Source organism: Saimiri boliviensis, chromosome 2, assembly GCF_048565385.1.
Source record: "Saimiri boliviensis isolate mSaiBol1 chromosome 2, mSaiBol1.pri, whole genome shotgun sequence".
Classification (NCBI taxonomy): domain Eukaryota; kingdom Metazoa; phylum Chordata; class Mammalia; order Primates; family Cebidae; genus Saimiri; species Saimiri boliviensis.
Window position 1 is genome coordinate 121024419 of NC_133450.1, and position 16284 is coordinate 121040702.

Below are 16284 nucleotides of genomic sequence, written 5' to 3' on the forward strand. Positions count from 1 at the left end.
TCTATATTAAGTTCTATATAATTTTATCACCTGTGAAGTTTTGTGTATCTGCCACAACAGTCAAGATACTAAACGGTATCAGCATCCCAGGGATCTGTCATGCTGCCCCTTTATAACCACATCCACCTCCCACTCTCCCATCTCCAACCCCTGGAAATCACCAATCTATCTTCCACTTTTTCTTTAAATTCTTACCCACACCCCAGTAGGGACCCTGCATCCATCTATACACCCAGTACTTCTCCATTATTCCCTGTTACTGCTCTTCAGCATCGCATCACTCAAGGTGCAATCAATCTTAGATTACAGCTGACCATGGAAAGACTGGGTTTTTCACTGTATTGACAGAGAAGACTATTCAAAAGCGAAAGCAAAAAGAATTTTTGGTGTTCAAGTGCATATGGCTCCAATATGTGCATATCCACTACTATGCATATGCCTGGCTACTTAAGGAAGAAAAAAGAGAACAAATATTCTAGAAACTTTATAATGCTTCCTATAAATCTAAGTAATGTTTCCTCTAATATCAAAGAAAACATTTACGTTTCTCAGACTATCAAATTTACAGCGGCATGGCTCAGCTTTTTCCACTTATAGAAAGCCTTTTATCTATCGCAAAGACTTTAGTCATTCTACATCAGTACATGGAAACCCTTACTTCCACTTAAAGAAACATCATTTTTTTTCCCCTTACAAGCCATTAGAAACACTGTCCTTCACTTGAATTTAAAATCCGAAGAACAAAGGATAAATTGCTAGGTATAGCAGTGGAATTTAAAAATACAAATAAAAAGTCCGTGCAACTTTTACAGCACCAAGCGGTATGCATGCAACTGGAATTCATACCTGCAGAGCTAAGGAGGACACTGAAATCTGTTCCCCTCTGTGACTCTCCACTTTCATTATTGACCTCTTTTTCAATATCTTGATATCGATCCCAGTTAGAGACAATCTTTCTTTTAGAATAATTTCCCTGTTCATCATTCTCTTCCCCATGGGTCTCTGCATCGCTGTCATCTTCAACCTGCAATCATTAGAGACAAATCAGTAAGTAGGCAGTGGAAATCCTGACCTTAGGAGGCTTCCCAGTAAAACAAAGTAGTACATAGGTACAGCAATAAAAAGCAACTTATAGACAAAGCTGTCTGACGATATTAAATATTATTTTAAGAGAATCACACTATACGAGAGTGTTCTTTCAGAGTAAACTTTTCAGTAATCATTGAAAAGAAAATCTGGCAAGCAGCTACCTAAACATCTGTGGAACTCATCTCTAAAATCTACCCCTAAGTATCTTATTTCAATAGCAGTTTCACCCAGTTGTAATAATCAAGGCTGTAAGCTTGATTAAACTCAAAGGACTTCAGGATGGAAATCAACTCTTCCTTTCAATTGATGGATTTTACAAACACATTCCAGATATTAGTAACTGACTAGTAACTATGTTTGTAAGCTTTATTTTTTAATTTTTTTAGAGGAATTAAAGTATGACATCATTTAAAACTATTTAACTTAGACACACATTCCTAGGAAAGTATCATTACACACAGTGAGGGACAATGGCTTGTGAAACGGAGCACGAAGTTATGTGGTACTACATTTACACATATGGTTCCATTCTCCACAATAATGAAAACCATTCCAAGTCCAAATTTGTTTTAGTACTTCTTATTCACAACTTGAGTTTGGAAGAAATACATGTTATGAACAAAACCATCCAGACAGGTGATTCATGAATGTTCTGAGGTGATATATTGACACGAATTGATTTTTAAATATTGAGAGGAGACAAATTGCTGACAAAGTCAAGGCCACTTCATCTGCCCTTGATAGCTTTCTGTGAGTGCCCTCTCAGGTGCCCTCTTAACACTCTCCAGGCTCAAATTTCTACAACTTGCATGTGTGATTTTTCAAGTAGCATCTGTGTGAGCAACTAGTTGTAGACATGTGGACACACACACATACACAATACTCCTAGAAAAAAAAGCTGGCACAAAACCTTAATTCAATAGAAAAGAAAATGCTCGGGTATAAAAAAGTTCCCGGTATTACAACTGACTATGTTGTATAGATTTCTGTAAGCTTTAAATAGCAACCCTGCTCAGATGCAGTCTAGAGAACAGTTTGCAGTCTTGGGCACTGAAAGGTTAAGACAGCATGCAGAAAGATGCACAATGTGAAAAATTCTAGAAGATAAGGAGCCCAGTTTCTTCAATAAATGAAGTGCAAGAAAAAAAATGGTGGGAGAGGATGGAGAAACCTGTAAACCAAAAAAGCTTTCTTGTACCAATTTGAATCATCTAGAGAAAATAATGACCATGAGACAACTGGGAAAAGGAAATAATGATTGGATATTCGATTTTATTAAGGAAATACCACGAATTTACTGTTTGTTATGATACTGGTATTGTAAAATTTTTTTAGTGTTAACTTTTAGATATAAATGATAAACTCTCTATGGATGAAAAGATAGGACATGTGAGATGTGCTCCAAAATAGTGGATGGAGAGGAATGGTGGACAGACATGAAATAGACTAGACATAATTGATAACTACTGAAGCTGGATGATGGGTACATGGAAAACCATTATATTATTATTCTATCTCCTTTGCATGTATTTAAATTTTTCACAAAAGAATATTAAATTTTTAAAGCAGAGAGAGATGCACACAGAATCTAAAGACATGGTTCAAACATGTGTCCCAAACATTACAAAATCCTTATCAAGAAAAAAACTAGTGAAATGTATTAAAATAACTGATCTGTATAGGATAGGTTAGTGTGGACTTAAAAAAAAAATAACAAGCTTTTATTAACAAAGAAACAGGACATGTGCATTGAAGAAAATTTAAAAACAAGCAAAACTAAAATAAATAAAAACCCCAAATTCCCTCACCCACAGAGTACCACTAAGCCCTGAGTACACATACTTTCAGATCTTTTTCTATGTATATATTTACATATACTTCTTTTTGGTCACCAGATGTTTAAAAAATATACTTCATCTCTCCATTTTCCCTAACCCAAAAAATTTCCTATACAGATGGTTTTTCCAAGACAGTATCCAATTCAGGACCAGGCATTGTATCTAATTGTTTATTCCGTAAGTCTCTTTGAATCTAGCACAGTCCCTATTTTTATGGCACTGACTTATTGACAAGGCCAGGCCAGGTCTGGCTGCTTCCTCATGGTATTATGTATAGATTTTTATCTCCAATATTATCTATAAACTAATCTAAAAAATGTCAGTGCTCAATGGAGTCAAGCTAAATATTTTTGGATAAAATACATCACACATGGTGCTTTGAACCTTACCTTACATCAAATCAGATGACTGAACAAACATAAGTGCTATAATACTAAGACGGGCCACCGGGTCCGGACAATGAAGTCTGATCCACTCACCCAGTGTACATACAGATATGTCTTCCCTGTTTCATCTAGGAAATCGTTTGTGTAGTGTTATTTGGTCCACTGTGTTGTTTGGTCCACAGTTCCCCAACTGTTCACTTAACAAATTTAACACTAGTCAATAACCCTCACCTGAATCAATTTTCATACACTTTCAAAAAATAACAGACTAAACAGCCTTTCAAGATCACTTTTGGCACTCAGGTATCATCATAAGCCTCCTTGCCAAAACAAAAAAAAATGGCAGTCTACGTTATGTTCTAGGGACTGCAAAGACTGCCTGAAAACTGGAGCAGTTCTGCAAGTTTCTCAGAACCAAAAGATTCCAGTAGATTAAACATATGTAACAGAATGAGATCTGCTATGTAAATAAAAACCATCAGGAACGTTTTAAAGAAAATAGCCTGTAACTGATGAGAATTTGTGGGATAGAACTAGAGCTGAAAACAACAGCAGGGTTTTGTCTGGGAAAATCCAGTATTATTTTGTTGGCCCACTGGGTGAATAAAGTTCAGAGAGGCTTCGCCAGTTAGTATAAAACCTCTGAACATAGCTTTAACACATGGCAAAAATGTGAACCTGGGCAAAATAATTACATTGATCTGAAAGAAGTTTACGATATGAAACACCTGAGGAACTATTAATGCAGTGAAACAAGCACTGACGAGCAAAGTGGGAGGTTTAGAAGGAATTAATGGTCCTGCCAAGGGTTTCTAATAGGCTGAGCCTTGTGCATATGAATGACTCACTCATCCCCAAATTACAACAACAGCTGAACAAGGATCTCATTACCCCTACCCAAATGCAGAGACAAACAGAGCTGTCATTAGCCTCCATTCACAAGAGAGTGGTAAGAAGTAATCATAATTTTTTTTTTTTTTTTTTTTTTTTTTGAGACGGAGTTTCGCTCTTGTTACCCAGGCTGGAGTGCAATGGCGCGATCTCGGCTCACCGCAACCTCCGCCTCCTGGGTTCAGGCAATTCTCCTGCCTCAGCCTCCTGAGTAGCTGGGATTACAGGCACGTGCCACCATGCCCAGCTAATTTTTTGTATCTTTAGTAGAGACGGGGTTTCACCATGTTGACCAGGATGGTCTCAATCTCTCGACCTCGTGATCCACCCGCCTCAGCCTCCCAAAGTGCTGAGATTACAGGCTTGAGCCACCGCGCCCGGCTCCATAATTCTTTTTTTAAGTTTAGAAGACATTTGATCTAACCGAGAGAAAGATGCATCTTAAAAACTCCTAGATAGGCCGGGTTCGGTGGCTCAAGCCTGTAATCCCAGCACTTTGGGAGGCTGAGGCGGGTGGATCACGAGGTTAAGAGATCGAGACCATCCTGGTCAACATGGTGAGACCCCGTCTCTACTAAAAATACAAAAAAGTAGCTGGGGATGGTGGCACGTGCCTGTAATCCCAGCTACTCGGGAGGCTGAGGCAGGAGAATTGCCTGAACCTGGGAGGCGGAGGTTGCAGTGAGCCGAGAACGCGCCATTGCACTCCAGCCCGGGTAACAAGAGCGAAACTCCATCTCAAAAAAAAAAAAAAAAAACCTCCTAGATAATTTTATAGGTTCATTGTGCAAAGATCTGAGACAAAATAAAAATATGCAAAGCCTCAATATAGAGAAAAAGGACAGACCAAATAAAATAATGGTCAGAAAACAAGGTGAAAACTAAAGATAAAGACATCATTCTCTTATTAATATCATTACAAAATTAGTCTGGTGATATTCACTGTAATATTTTATACCTGGACATTGGTCACTGGTTACATTGTTCAGAGATTTAACAGGAATCCAGCCAGATCAATAAGCTGAAGACCTATTACATAATCAAACTACTGCTGAGCTATTATCATGTCCAATGACACACACACAAAAATCCATTTACAACAAATTGAGATTCCCAACTAGAAAGAGTAGCTTAATGTTTTGCAGTTTTTCCAATAGGCAAAGGTCATTTTGACTTTACGTACTCTGCAGAATGAAAATGAAAAAAATTATTGCATGGATTTCTACTCAAGGTTGACAATCATCTCACACTCTCCAGGAAGGAAGCCTAGGACAAAAAATTTGGAACCTAGCAATTCTGCCCATTCATGGACATATGTGAACAATTTGTGAGACTGTTCAACTATCAGTTTTCTTCTCAACACTAAAACACGTATCATGTTTTTACCCATGTTCCAGGTAATAAAAGGATACTGAAAATCTCTACGGAAGAAAGCCCTGTATCACCATAAGGAACTATAGCCTACCTTGAACTAACTAGGTAAATGAGATTCAAACTCATTAAAGCCACAGAGATCTTAAAAGTGTCATTATAGGCAACAATTAAATTTTCTTCCTTACCAAACTAATAACCTGCATAACTAACAGAGTATAGAATATTTGTCTTTTTCCTAACTCGCCTCAAATATTAGCATTAAAATCATTAGATATTCAAGAAAGGAAAACAGCAAAAGTAGAGAAAGACAAAGACTAGATAACCAACTTCCTACTAATAATTGACCTAACTCTATGTCATTCTCCAAACAGAAGAGCCAACGGTCTCTTACACATACATATTAGCACTGTACAGTAGAACAAAATTCAGCCAAATTCTCTGCCACTTTCAAACAAGGCTTGCTTCTCCTCTAGTGTCCAGTAACACGTTCCTCATTTCCATCTGAGACCTACCCCGAGTGGCCTTTAATGTTCGGATTTCTACCAGTGGTATCTTCGAGACAACCCAGGCTGCTTCTATCACGCACCTTAAAATTCTTCCAGCCTCTACTCACCACACATTTCCAAAGCCACTTCCACACTTTTAGGTATGTTAGAGCAGCACCCCATTTCCTGGCACCAACATCTATATTACTTTCCTACACCTGCCGTAACAAAGTATCACAAATTAGATGGCTTAAAACCACAGAAACTTTTTTCTCTCACAGTTCTGGAGGCTAGAAGTCTGAAATCTGGGTATTGGTAGGGTGGCTCTTTCTGGAGGATCTGAGGGAGAATCTTTTGGAGAAGCTTTCGGCAGTTGCTGGCAATCCTCTGCATTCCTTCCGTTGCCTTCTTCATACGGCATTTTCTCCTCTATGGGTGTGTATCTTCTCCATTCTTTTTTTTTTTTTTTTTTTTTTTTGAGACGGAGTTTCACTCTTGTTACCCAGGCTGGAGTGCAATGGCGCGATCTCGGCTCACCGCAACCTCCGCCTCCTGGATTCAGGCAATTCTCCTGCCTCAGCCTCCTGAGTAGCTGGGATTACAGGCACGTGCCACCATGCCCAGCTAATTTTTTTATTTTTAGTAGAGACGGGGTTTCACCATGTTGACCAGGATGGTCTCGATCTCTTGACCTCGTGATCCGCCCGCCTCAGCCTCCCAAAGTGCTGGGATTACAGGCTTGAGCCACCGCGCCCAGCTCGTATCTTCTCCATTCTTATAAGGACTTGAGTTATACTGGATTAAGGCCTACCTTCATCCAGTAAGGCCTTATTTTATCTTGATTACATCTGCAAAGAACCTATTTCCAAATAAGATGACACTCACAGGTAATGGGAATTAGAATTTAAAAATATCAAAATTTTTGGAAGACAAAAATCACCTATCAGAGGAAAAAAAAAAGGCAACAATAATGAGCCTGGCACCATGGCTCACTTCTGTAATCCCAGCACTTTGGGAAGCCAAGGCAAAAGGACTGCTTGAGGCCAGGAGTTCAAGACCAGCCTAGGCAATATAGCAAGACCCTATCTCCATGAAAAGATAAAAATTAGCCAGGCATGGTGGTGTACATCTGTTGTCCCACCTACTCAGGAGGCTGCGGTGAGATGATCACCTGACCCGGGATTTGAGTCTGCGGTATGATTGCACCACTGCACTGAAGCCTGGGGGACAGATTAAGACCTTGTCTCCTAAAAATAAGTCAGGTGCAGTGGCTCAAGCCTGTAATCTCAGCACTTTGGGACGCCGAGGCAGGCGGATCGCTAGGTCAAGAGATCGAGACCATCCTTGCCAACATGGTGAAACCCCATCTCTACTAAAAATACCAAAATTAGCCAGGCATGGTGGCACACACCTGTACTTTCAGCTACTCAGGAGGCTGAGGCGGGAGAATTGCTTGATCCTGGGAGGCAGAGGTTGCAGTGAGCAGAGATCATGCCACTGCACTCCAGCCTGGGTGACAGAGCAAGACTCCGCCTTAAAAAAAATAATAAACAAAACAGACTTTAAAACAAAAATTGTTATAAAGACCAAGAAGGCTGTTATATAATAATAGAAAGGTCAATCAAAAAGATAGTAACAACTGAGCTGGGCACCACAGTGCAGGCTGAGGTAGGGAGGATTGCTTGAGGCCAGGAGTTTGAGATCAGCCTGGGCAACATAGGGAGACCCCATCACTACAAAAGAAAAAAAAAATTAGCTGGGCATGGTGGCATGAATCTCTAGTCTAGCTGCTCAGGAGGATCACTTGAGCCCAAGAGTTTGAAGTTACAGGGAGCTATGATCACACACTGTACTCCAGCCTGGGCAATAGAGCGAGACTTTGTCTTTTAAAAGAAAACAAGAGAGATAACAATTATGAACCTATAAACATATGTTCCTAAGAACAAATCTCCATAACGTATGAAGCAAAAGCTGACAGAATTGAAGGGAGAATAGAAAGGTTAGCAATAATAGTTAGAAACTTCAAGACCCTACCTTTAATAATGGATTAGACCAACTACACAAAAGGAACTATATGCTCCACAGAACCAACAAAAAGATTTGCTTACTGAAGCTGCCGTCCTATTTAACTTACAATAAATAATGTAGCCAATAATTTACACTAATTTATAATCTGCTTAATTTACTGGTCCACCTATGAACAGTATATTTGGGTACCCTATTCATTAAATATCCTCCTATATTTTCTTTCGGAAAATAAATAATTACATCAATAAAAGAGGTTGCCAAGAGAATATTTAAAGATTATCACCAAGAGCCTTCAGATAAGCCAGAAAAATTTGGGAAGTTATTAATACTAATAACATATAATAACCAGACAAAAGATCCTCTTTAAGGCCTTTTATGTTTAAGCACCTAGTTCTTGCAGGTGCCTGCGTCTACTTTCTTCTGGAACAAAAGGGGTATAAAAAAGGCTTTCTGTTTGGAACCTAGTTCAAAAACATTCACACGTTTCATCTGCCTCCTATGTTCCTCGCAAAACGTAAATTATAATCATAGAAGGGAGTAAGCAGAATAGAAAGAAATGAGAAAGAACAGATTTACGGAAATCCTCCAGCAAAAAGTCACCAAACACTAATCACAGTGATTAATGTCAAATATGCTCAATTAAAATTTTCCAAGGTATATAACTGAAAAATATTAATTCAGCCCATTTCAAAATGTTTAATGTTATTGAGATTTAAAATATGTCACTGATTAATAGTTTGCCAACTTTTATATTTGTAAACCTATTAAGGTCATTTTTGTCTTACATAATCATTTGGACCATAAGCAACAATATACAATGCTTTTTTTTTCACTATTAAAAAACATTATCTGGCCGAGCTTGGTGGCTCAAGCCTGTAATACCAGCACTTTGGGAGGCCGAGGCGGGTGGATCATGAGGTCAAGAGATCGAGACCATCCTGGTCAACATGGTGAAACCCCGTCTCTACTTAAAAATACAAAAAATTAGCTGGGCATGGTGGTGCATGCCTGTAATCCCAGCTACTCAGGAGGCTGAGGCAGGAGAATTGCCTGAACCCAGGAGGCGGAAGTTGCGGTGAGCAGAGATCGCGCCATTGCACTCCAGTCTGGGTAACAAGAGTGAAACTCCATCTCAAAAAAAAAAAAAAAAAAAAAAAAAAATTATCTTTTTAACAAAAGAAAAATTCATAAACCATAATGAATTCAGTGACAGTTTTCAATATTTAAAAATGAAATTTCAAATTTAATGGAAAAGGATATGGACAATATTTAAAAAGGTGTTTCCATTTGTCTTTGTTTATTAAAATATACATTGTGTATTATTACATAAAATATATATGATCATATTTGAAAGAATTAGCAAATGCAGTATATGGCAAATATGTGAATTATCTCTTGATCCCAGCACAATGTACATAATATTAATTACTGTGGCCATTAAGAATGGGAATAAAATGTTCCACATGATAGTCAAATTCAACTGTTCTCTAGCAAGAGAAGTATATACAGCTGTCCTTCCTTGTGGTTGGTATATGGAAAAAGCAAAGCAAAGAGGAGGAGAGGCATCCCACACCAAGAAAATGGGAACACAACCCTCAGTGCAGCTATTCAATGACTCGTCTCACAGGCCTCTCATTCCATCTCTCTCTTTCCCCAAGTCCTTGTATCTTTCTCACGTCTGTCATTTTGTTTGAAAGTTGGCTAAAACTGGGAAGCACAGAAAGGTAATTAGTATCTGCAGGCAGCCCACACCAGGGACAGGCTATGAGATTTCTTGAAATCAAGACCTTGAGAGCTCTATGCTTCAATGACTTAAGAATAATTTGGGAAATTAGACTAGAGTAACTTTTATTGGACTAATTGGTGATTTTAAACTACCCTTTGTGGAAGTCATTTTAGGGAGTCTTTATGAAAATGAAGCAGTTTCATTTTATCTGCTTTAAAAATTGAGCTTCGTAGGCAGGGTGCAGTGGCTCATGCCTGTAATCCCAGTACTGTTGGAGGCTGAGGCGGGCGGATCACCTGAGGCTGAGTTCAAGACCAGCCTGGCCAACATAGAGAAACCCGTCTCTACTAAAAATATGAAATTAGCCAGACATGATGGCACATGCCTGTAATCGCAGCTACTCAGAAGGCTGAGGCAGAAGAATCGCTTAAACCCGGTAGACAGGGGTTGCGGTGAGCCAAGATCACGCCATTGCACTCCAGCCTGGACAACCAGAGTGAAACTCCATCTCAAAAAGAAAAAAAAAAAAAGTTTCTTTTAAGAATCTGGGACTTTTTAAGCTTTTCAAAAAGGTCTAAAAACTACCAAATTAAGCCATTTTGCAAGTCCCAACTCCCAGGTAAAGTCTATGAGCTAGATTACCATCAACAACTTTTCTAGTAAAGAAGGCACTAAATGGTCCTACATAAAGACAATTTGCTTCTTGGGTGTGGTTATGATCTAAGGGAAAAGACGGTGTTTTGATTTGCCAATCTATTTAATCCACACACACACACAATAACTAGTGACCTAACTAGAAGGCCTGTAAGCAAAAAATTTCCTGTGTTAAATCATTTGATTAAAGGTCATATATCTACAAAAATATCAACTCTTTTTATAAAACACCTTGAGCACTTCTGGGTGAACTTAGTGTGTAAAATATATTCACCTTAACCATTGCCACTGATTATTTACTGTTTTTCTGAAGGGGGAAAGGGATGCTTCAGGCACATCTGCCTCTCTGTTCCATTTTTTGCTGGGATTTCACCACATATGCTTAGTGCTGCAAATGGCCAGATTTTCTTTCGGCTATGTCTCATTACATTTTCAACTCTCTTACCTACCAGCACAAGTCTGGCTTCCTTAGTTACCAGGTTTTAATTCCAACACATTCCACTTTCCACAGAACTGTTAAATAGCTGTCTTCTGGCCAACTTTAAGATACTTCCCAAACCCTCAAGTCGCTAGAGGAAGCAAACTTTATTAACAAGTAAAGCATTACTGAACTAGAAGGAACCTAGATAGGTCAAACCTCTGCCCTCAAGTAAGAACAGGCAGAAATCACAGATTATGTTTACTCTTCACCCAAGTTAACCATTATTTCTTCCTTTATCAGCACAAATTTCTAATTTCTTACTCATTATCGTGGTCTGCTTTAAATTTCCTAAATTTCTCACCACCTTTTTTAATGGTTATAATCAAAACGAATGCAGCATACTAAGGACTTGACCTGTGTCTCCTCCTAACACTTTTTTTTTTTTTTTTTTTTTTTTTTTTGAGGCAGAGTCTTGCTCTGTCACCCAGGCTGGAGTGCAATGGCAGGATCTCGGCTCACTGCAACCTCCACCTCCAGGGTTCAAGCAATTATCATGTCTCAGCCTCCTGAGTAGCAGGGATTACAGGTATATACCACCATACCCGGCTAATATTTGTATTTTTGGTAGAGGTGGGATTTTGCCACGTTGGCCAGGCTGGTCTCAAACTCCTGACCTCAAGCGATCCACCTGCCTCAGCCTTCCAAAGTGCTGGGACTACAGGTGTGAGCCACTGCACCTGGCCAACATTTTTTTAAAATAAAAACAGTTACCTTGATAGTTCCTTCCCAGGACAAACTTCCTTATTTAACGACAACTCTAAGTGGCATTTATTTTTACATTTGTCTGTCCTGCAATATGTCCACAGAGAGCTACTTTTGCTCCTTGCACCCTTAACTTGCCGATATTCATTTAACAGTGCTTCCTGAGTAGCTACTGAGTCCCAGCACTGGATCAGGCATTGGGAATACAAACACCAATAAGCCAACGGCCCTAGCCTCAAGAACTCACAGCATTGTGGGAATCTCAGAGAGGTAAACATATATATTGTGATATCAACTACTATAAAACATTTACAAGATGTTATGGAAGCACAGAAAAAGCACTATCAGCTGGGCGCAGTGGCTCACGCCCAGCACTTTGAAAGGCTGAGGTGGGTGGATATCGAGACCATCCTGGCCAATTAAAAATACAAAATCCAAAAATACAACGCAAAAAAACTCTACTAAAAATATAAAAATTAGCTGGGTGTGGTAGTGCATGCCTATACCTCCCTCCCTCTGCCCCCCCACCCCCGGGGAGGCTGAGGCAGAAGAATTACCTGAACCTGGGAGGCAGAGGTTACAATGAGCCAAGATCACACCACTGCACTCCAGCTGGGGTGAAAGAGCGAGACTCCAACTCAAAAAAATAAATAAAAACAAAAAAATTACACAAAATATCCAAAAATGTTTTATTATAATACAATCTCACTGTTAAACTACCTAACTAAAAATTTCACCCTTGGTCTTTAGGGGCTAAAAATAAAAATAACAGTTGTCAACTCTCAATCTTGCTCAGAAACAGCAATACGCGAAGATTAAAAAGTGGGTAGAGAGACTCTGAGAAAAGAGAAAAAGGTAAACCAACCCACAAAGCTAATATTCAGTGACACATCCCACAGGGATCTTCACTCCATCCCTTTCCTTATCCAAGTCCTTATATCTTTCTCATAGGTGTTATTGTATTTCAGAGATAAATGAGATACATCAGAGTAATGACCATTCATTAGCAGAATCAAGAATTGTAGACAGTACATTCCTGGCTCCTTAGATGCACTCTAACTTTTCTTCAAATAATACACCCTCAGATCTGAACAGTAACCATTATGTGGACATAAAACTGGAAAGCAATTATCTTTCCTAGGTTCTGCATTAGAACGAAGACAAAACAACAGACTTACCATGTAGTAAACTTATAATACAATACTAATAGACACTGAGGTGGGCTCGCATGGGTCCTGACCTCTCCATCTCAACAGGTCAGTAACCTACTTCCTGGTACTTGATTCTCTGCATGGTGGCCACATGACTCTTTGCTCTTACAAATTTCCCCCTTTCCCTTCATACCACACTTCAGTCAAAAGTATCTCAGCAATATTTATCTCCTGGGCTACAAAATGTCACCTGAATCTTTGAAATATAGTGCCAACAGGAGTTTTGATCCAGTAAACAAACTTTTCTACACTAACTAAACCCAAGTGTCTCTGCCTGCTTATGCGCTATGGAGTATGTACTGAATATGTAATCAAAAACAAATTAAATACCAGAGAATTCCCTTCTCTGGTGAGTGGTTCCATTTTAAACCAGCGTAACTGTTTTGTCAAAGATGAAAAGCTTGTTTCTTCTTCACATTCAGAGTTCTAGACCATTACCTCTAAATAACTCAGGTTCACCAAAATATCTATTTGTCAACCAGGCATGGCGACACACACCTGTAATTGCAGCACTTTGGGAGGCCAATGTGGGTAGATTACTAGAGCCCAGGAATTCAAGATCAGCCTGGGCAACATGGCAAAACCCCATCTCTACAAAAGAGTACCAAAAATCAGCCAGGCGTGGTAGCACGTCCCTGTAGTCCCAGCTACTCAGGAGGCTGAGGTGGGAGGATCACTTCAGCCCAGGGAGGTTGAGACTGTAATAAGCTGTGATTGTAATGAGCATTCCTGGACAACAGAATGAGACCCTGTCTCAAGGAAAAAAAGAGATGTCATTTGCCAAAACTTCTCATCTACAATGAACCCATCCGCCCATTTCAAATCTACCCACTATGTTTACCAATTAATAATTCATCCAAAAGTCTAGAACTGAGCTCTCCTACAAAACAAAAAAAAGCAAAGCAACCACCACACCACTTTAAACAGCATGGAGATCTCATCCCTGTTCCAATCAAGTTAAACAGATTCTCCAAAGAATGACATTTCAAAATAGCTGATGAGAAGACAGCAACCACTTAAGATTTTTCATGTAATGTCCCTATGACCACAGAGTTATCCATTCTCGTAAGATGCCAATTAACCAAGATAAGTGATTTCAGTAAGGTTTTTTTTGTTTTGCTTTGTTTTGTTTTTTTGAGACAGGGTCCCAGTCTGTCATCCAAGTTGGAGAGCAGTGGTACAATCAGCTTATCACAACCTCCATCTCCCAGTTCAAGCAATTCTCCTGCCAGCCTCTCGAGTAGCTGAGACTACAGGTGCACGTCACCATACCCAGCTAATTTTTGTATTTTTACTAGAGACAGGGTTTCACCATATTGGCCAGGCTGGTCTCAAACTCCTGACCTCAAGTGATTTGCTCACCTCCTCCTCCCAAAGTGCTGGGATTATAGGTGTGAGCCACTGTGCCTGTGCCTGGCCAGTAAGCTTAGGGCTCTAAAATGATTAAAAACTCCATTATCCAGCAACTAAGTAATGCACCACATACCATTTTAATCAACGATGGACTGCATATACAACAGTGGTCCCATAAGGTTATAATGGGACTGAAAATAATATCATAGTACAAGGCATTATTCATATGCTTGTGGTGACATTGGTATAAACATACCTACAACATTACTAGTCATACAGAAGTCTAGCACAACCATGTACAGTACTTATTTGATAATAATAAATGATTATGTTACTTATGTATCTACTATACTATACTTTTTACCATTATTTTGAGTATAGTCATTCTACTTACTTTATAAAAAGCTAACTGTAAGCCTCAAGCAGGTCCTTCTGGAGGTATTCCAGAAGAAGGCATTGTTACCCTAGGAAATGACAGCTCCATGTATGTTACTGCCCCTACAGACCTTCCAATGGTACAAGATGCAGAGGTGGAAGACAGTGATATTGATGATCCCAACCCTGTGTAGCCCTGTGTGTGTTAGTATTGAAGAAAAAAACTTTTAAAAGTAGAAAAATAGGCCAGGCACAGTGGCTCACACCCGTAATCCCAGCACTTTTGGAGGCCAAGGCAGGTAGATCACGAGGTCAGGAGATCAAGACCATCCTGGCCAACATGGTGAAACCCCATCTCTACTAAATACAAAAAATTAGCCGGGCGTGGTGGTACATAGCTGTAGTCTCAGCTACACAGGAGGCTGAGGCAGGGGAATCACCTGAACCTGAGAGGGGGAGATTGCAGTGAGCTGAGATTGCACCACTGCACTCTAGCCAGGGTGACAGAGTGAGACTCAGTCTCAAAAAAAAAAAGAAAAAAAAAAAAAAAAAGGTAGAATAATAGCTTATAGAATAAAGATATAAAGAGACTATTTTTGTACAGCTGTACAATGTGTTTCTGTTTTAAGCCAAGTGTTTTTACAAGTCAAAAAGGTAAAAATAATTAAAAGTGTAAAAATTTTATAAGAAAATTACAGCAAACTAGGGCTTATTACTGAAAAAAAATTTTATTAGTGTAGCCTAAGAATACAGTGTTTATAAAGTCTACGGTAGTGTTCAGTAATGTCCTAGGCCTTCACATCGCTCACCACTTATTCGCTGACTCACTCAGAGCAACCTTCAGTCTTGCAAGCTCCATTAATGGAAAGTCCTCTACACAGGTGTACCATTTTTATACACAGTAATTTTCCTGTACGTTTTCTAGGTTTAGACACATAAATACCATTGTGTTACAACTGTCTACAGTATCCAGTACAGTAACATGCTGTAGAGGTTTGTACCCTAGGAGCAACAGGTTACACTACACAGCCTGAGTGTATATAGCAGGCTATACCATCTAGGTTTATGTAAGTACACTCTATGGTATTGCACAATGACAAATCACCTAACGACATGTTTCTCAGAATATATCCCCATTAAGCAATATATGACTATTTATTGTAGCAAAACTTACAAAAATAAAATTGCAAAATCTTAAGCAGTTATTTTGTATGCAATTACACTTTAATGCATACAACAGGTTCAAAAGAGTTTTTTTGTTTTTATGAGACGGAGTCTCGCTCCATCACCAGGCTGGAGTGCAGTGACACAATCTCGGCTCACTGAAACCTCCACCTCCCTGGTTCAAGCGATTCCCCCGCCTCAGCCTCCCAAGTAGCTTGGTCTATAGGCATGTGTCACCATGCCTGGCTAGTTTTCTGTATTTTAGTAGAGACGAAATTTCACCCTCCATCTCCTGACCTTGGGATCCACCTGCCTCAGCCTCCCAAAGTGCTGGGATTACAGACCTGAGCCACCGTGCCCAGCCAAGAGTTGATTTTTTAAATGCCTTTTCCATGCCTCAAAAGAGAGGTTTTAAAAAGATAGTGTTCTTTTCTGCTTTTAGAATAGAACTTTCTTGCTGATGCTTTTACAAGTTTGCTCCACAATATAAATCCAAGGACACAAATCAGAAATTTGGATGAAATAAT

The 16284-nt window shown here is 39.3% G+C and overlaps 2 protein-coding genes across 2 annotated transcripts in view; one reads left to right on the forward strand and one right to left on the reverse strand.

Moving 5' to 3' along the window:
• Nucleotides 1–16284, reverse strand: part of AVEN (apoptosis and caspase activation inhibitor) — a 174192-nt gene that overhangs the window by 139531 nt on the left and 18377 nt on the right. Inside the window, exon 2 of the mRNA XM_039462881.2 lies at nucleotides 847–1024. Coding sequence (XP_039318815.1) covers nucleotides 847–1024 — 178 coding nt within the window. The remainder of the gene's footprint in view (nucleotides 1–846; nucleotides 1025–16284) is intronic.
• CHRM5 (cholinergic receptor muscarinic 5) overlaps nucleotides 1–16284 on the forward strand; it is an 86498-nt gene that overhangs the window by 34486 nt on the left and 35728 nt on the right. The gene's annotated exons all lie outside the window — the stretch shown is intronic.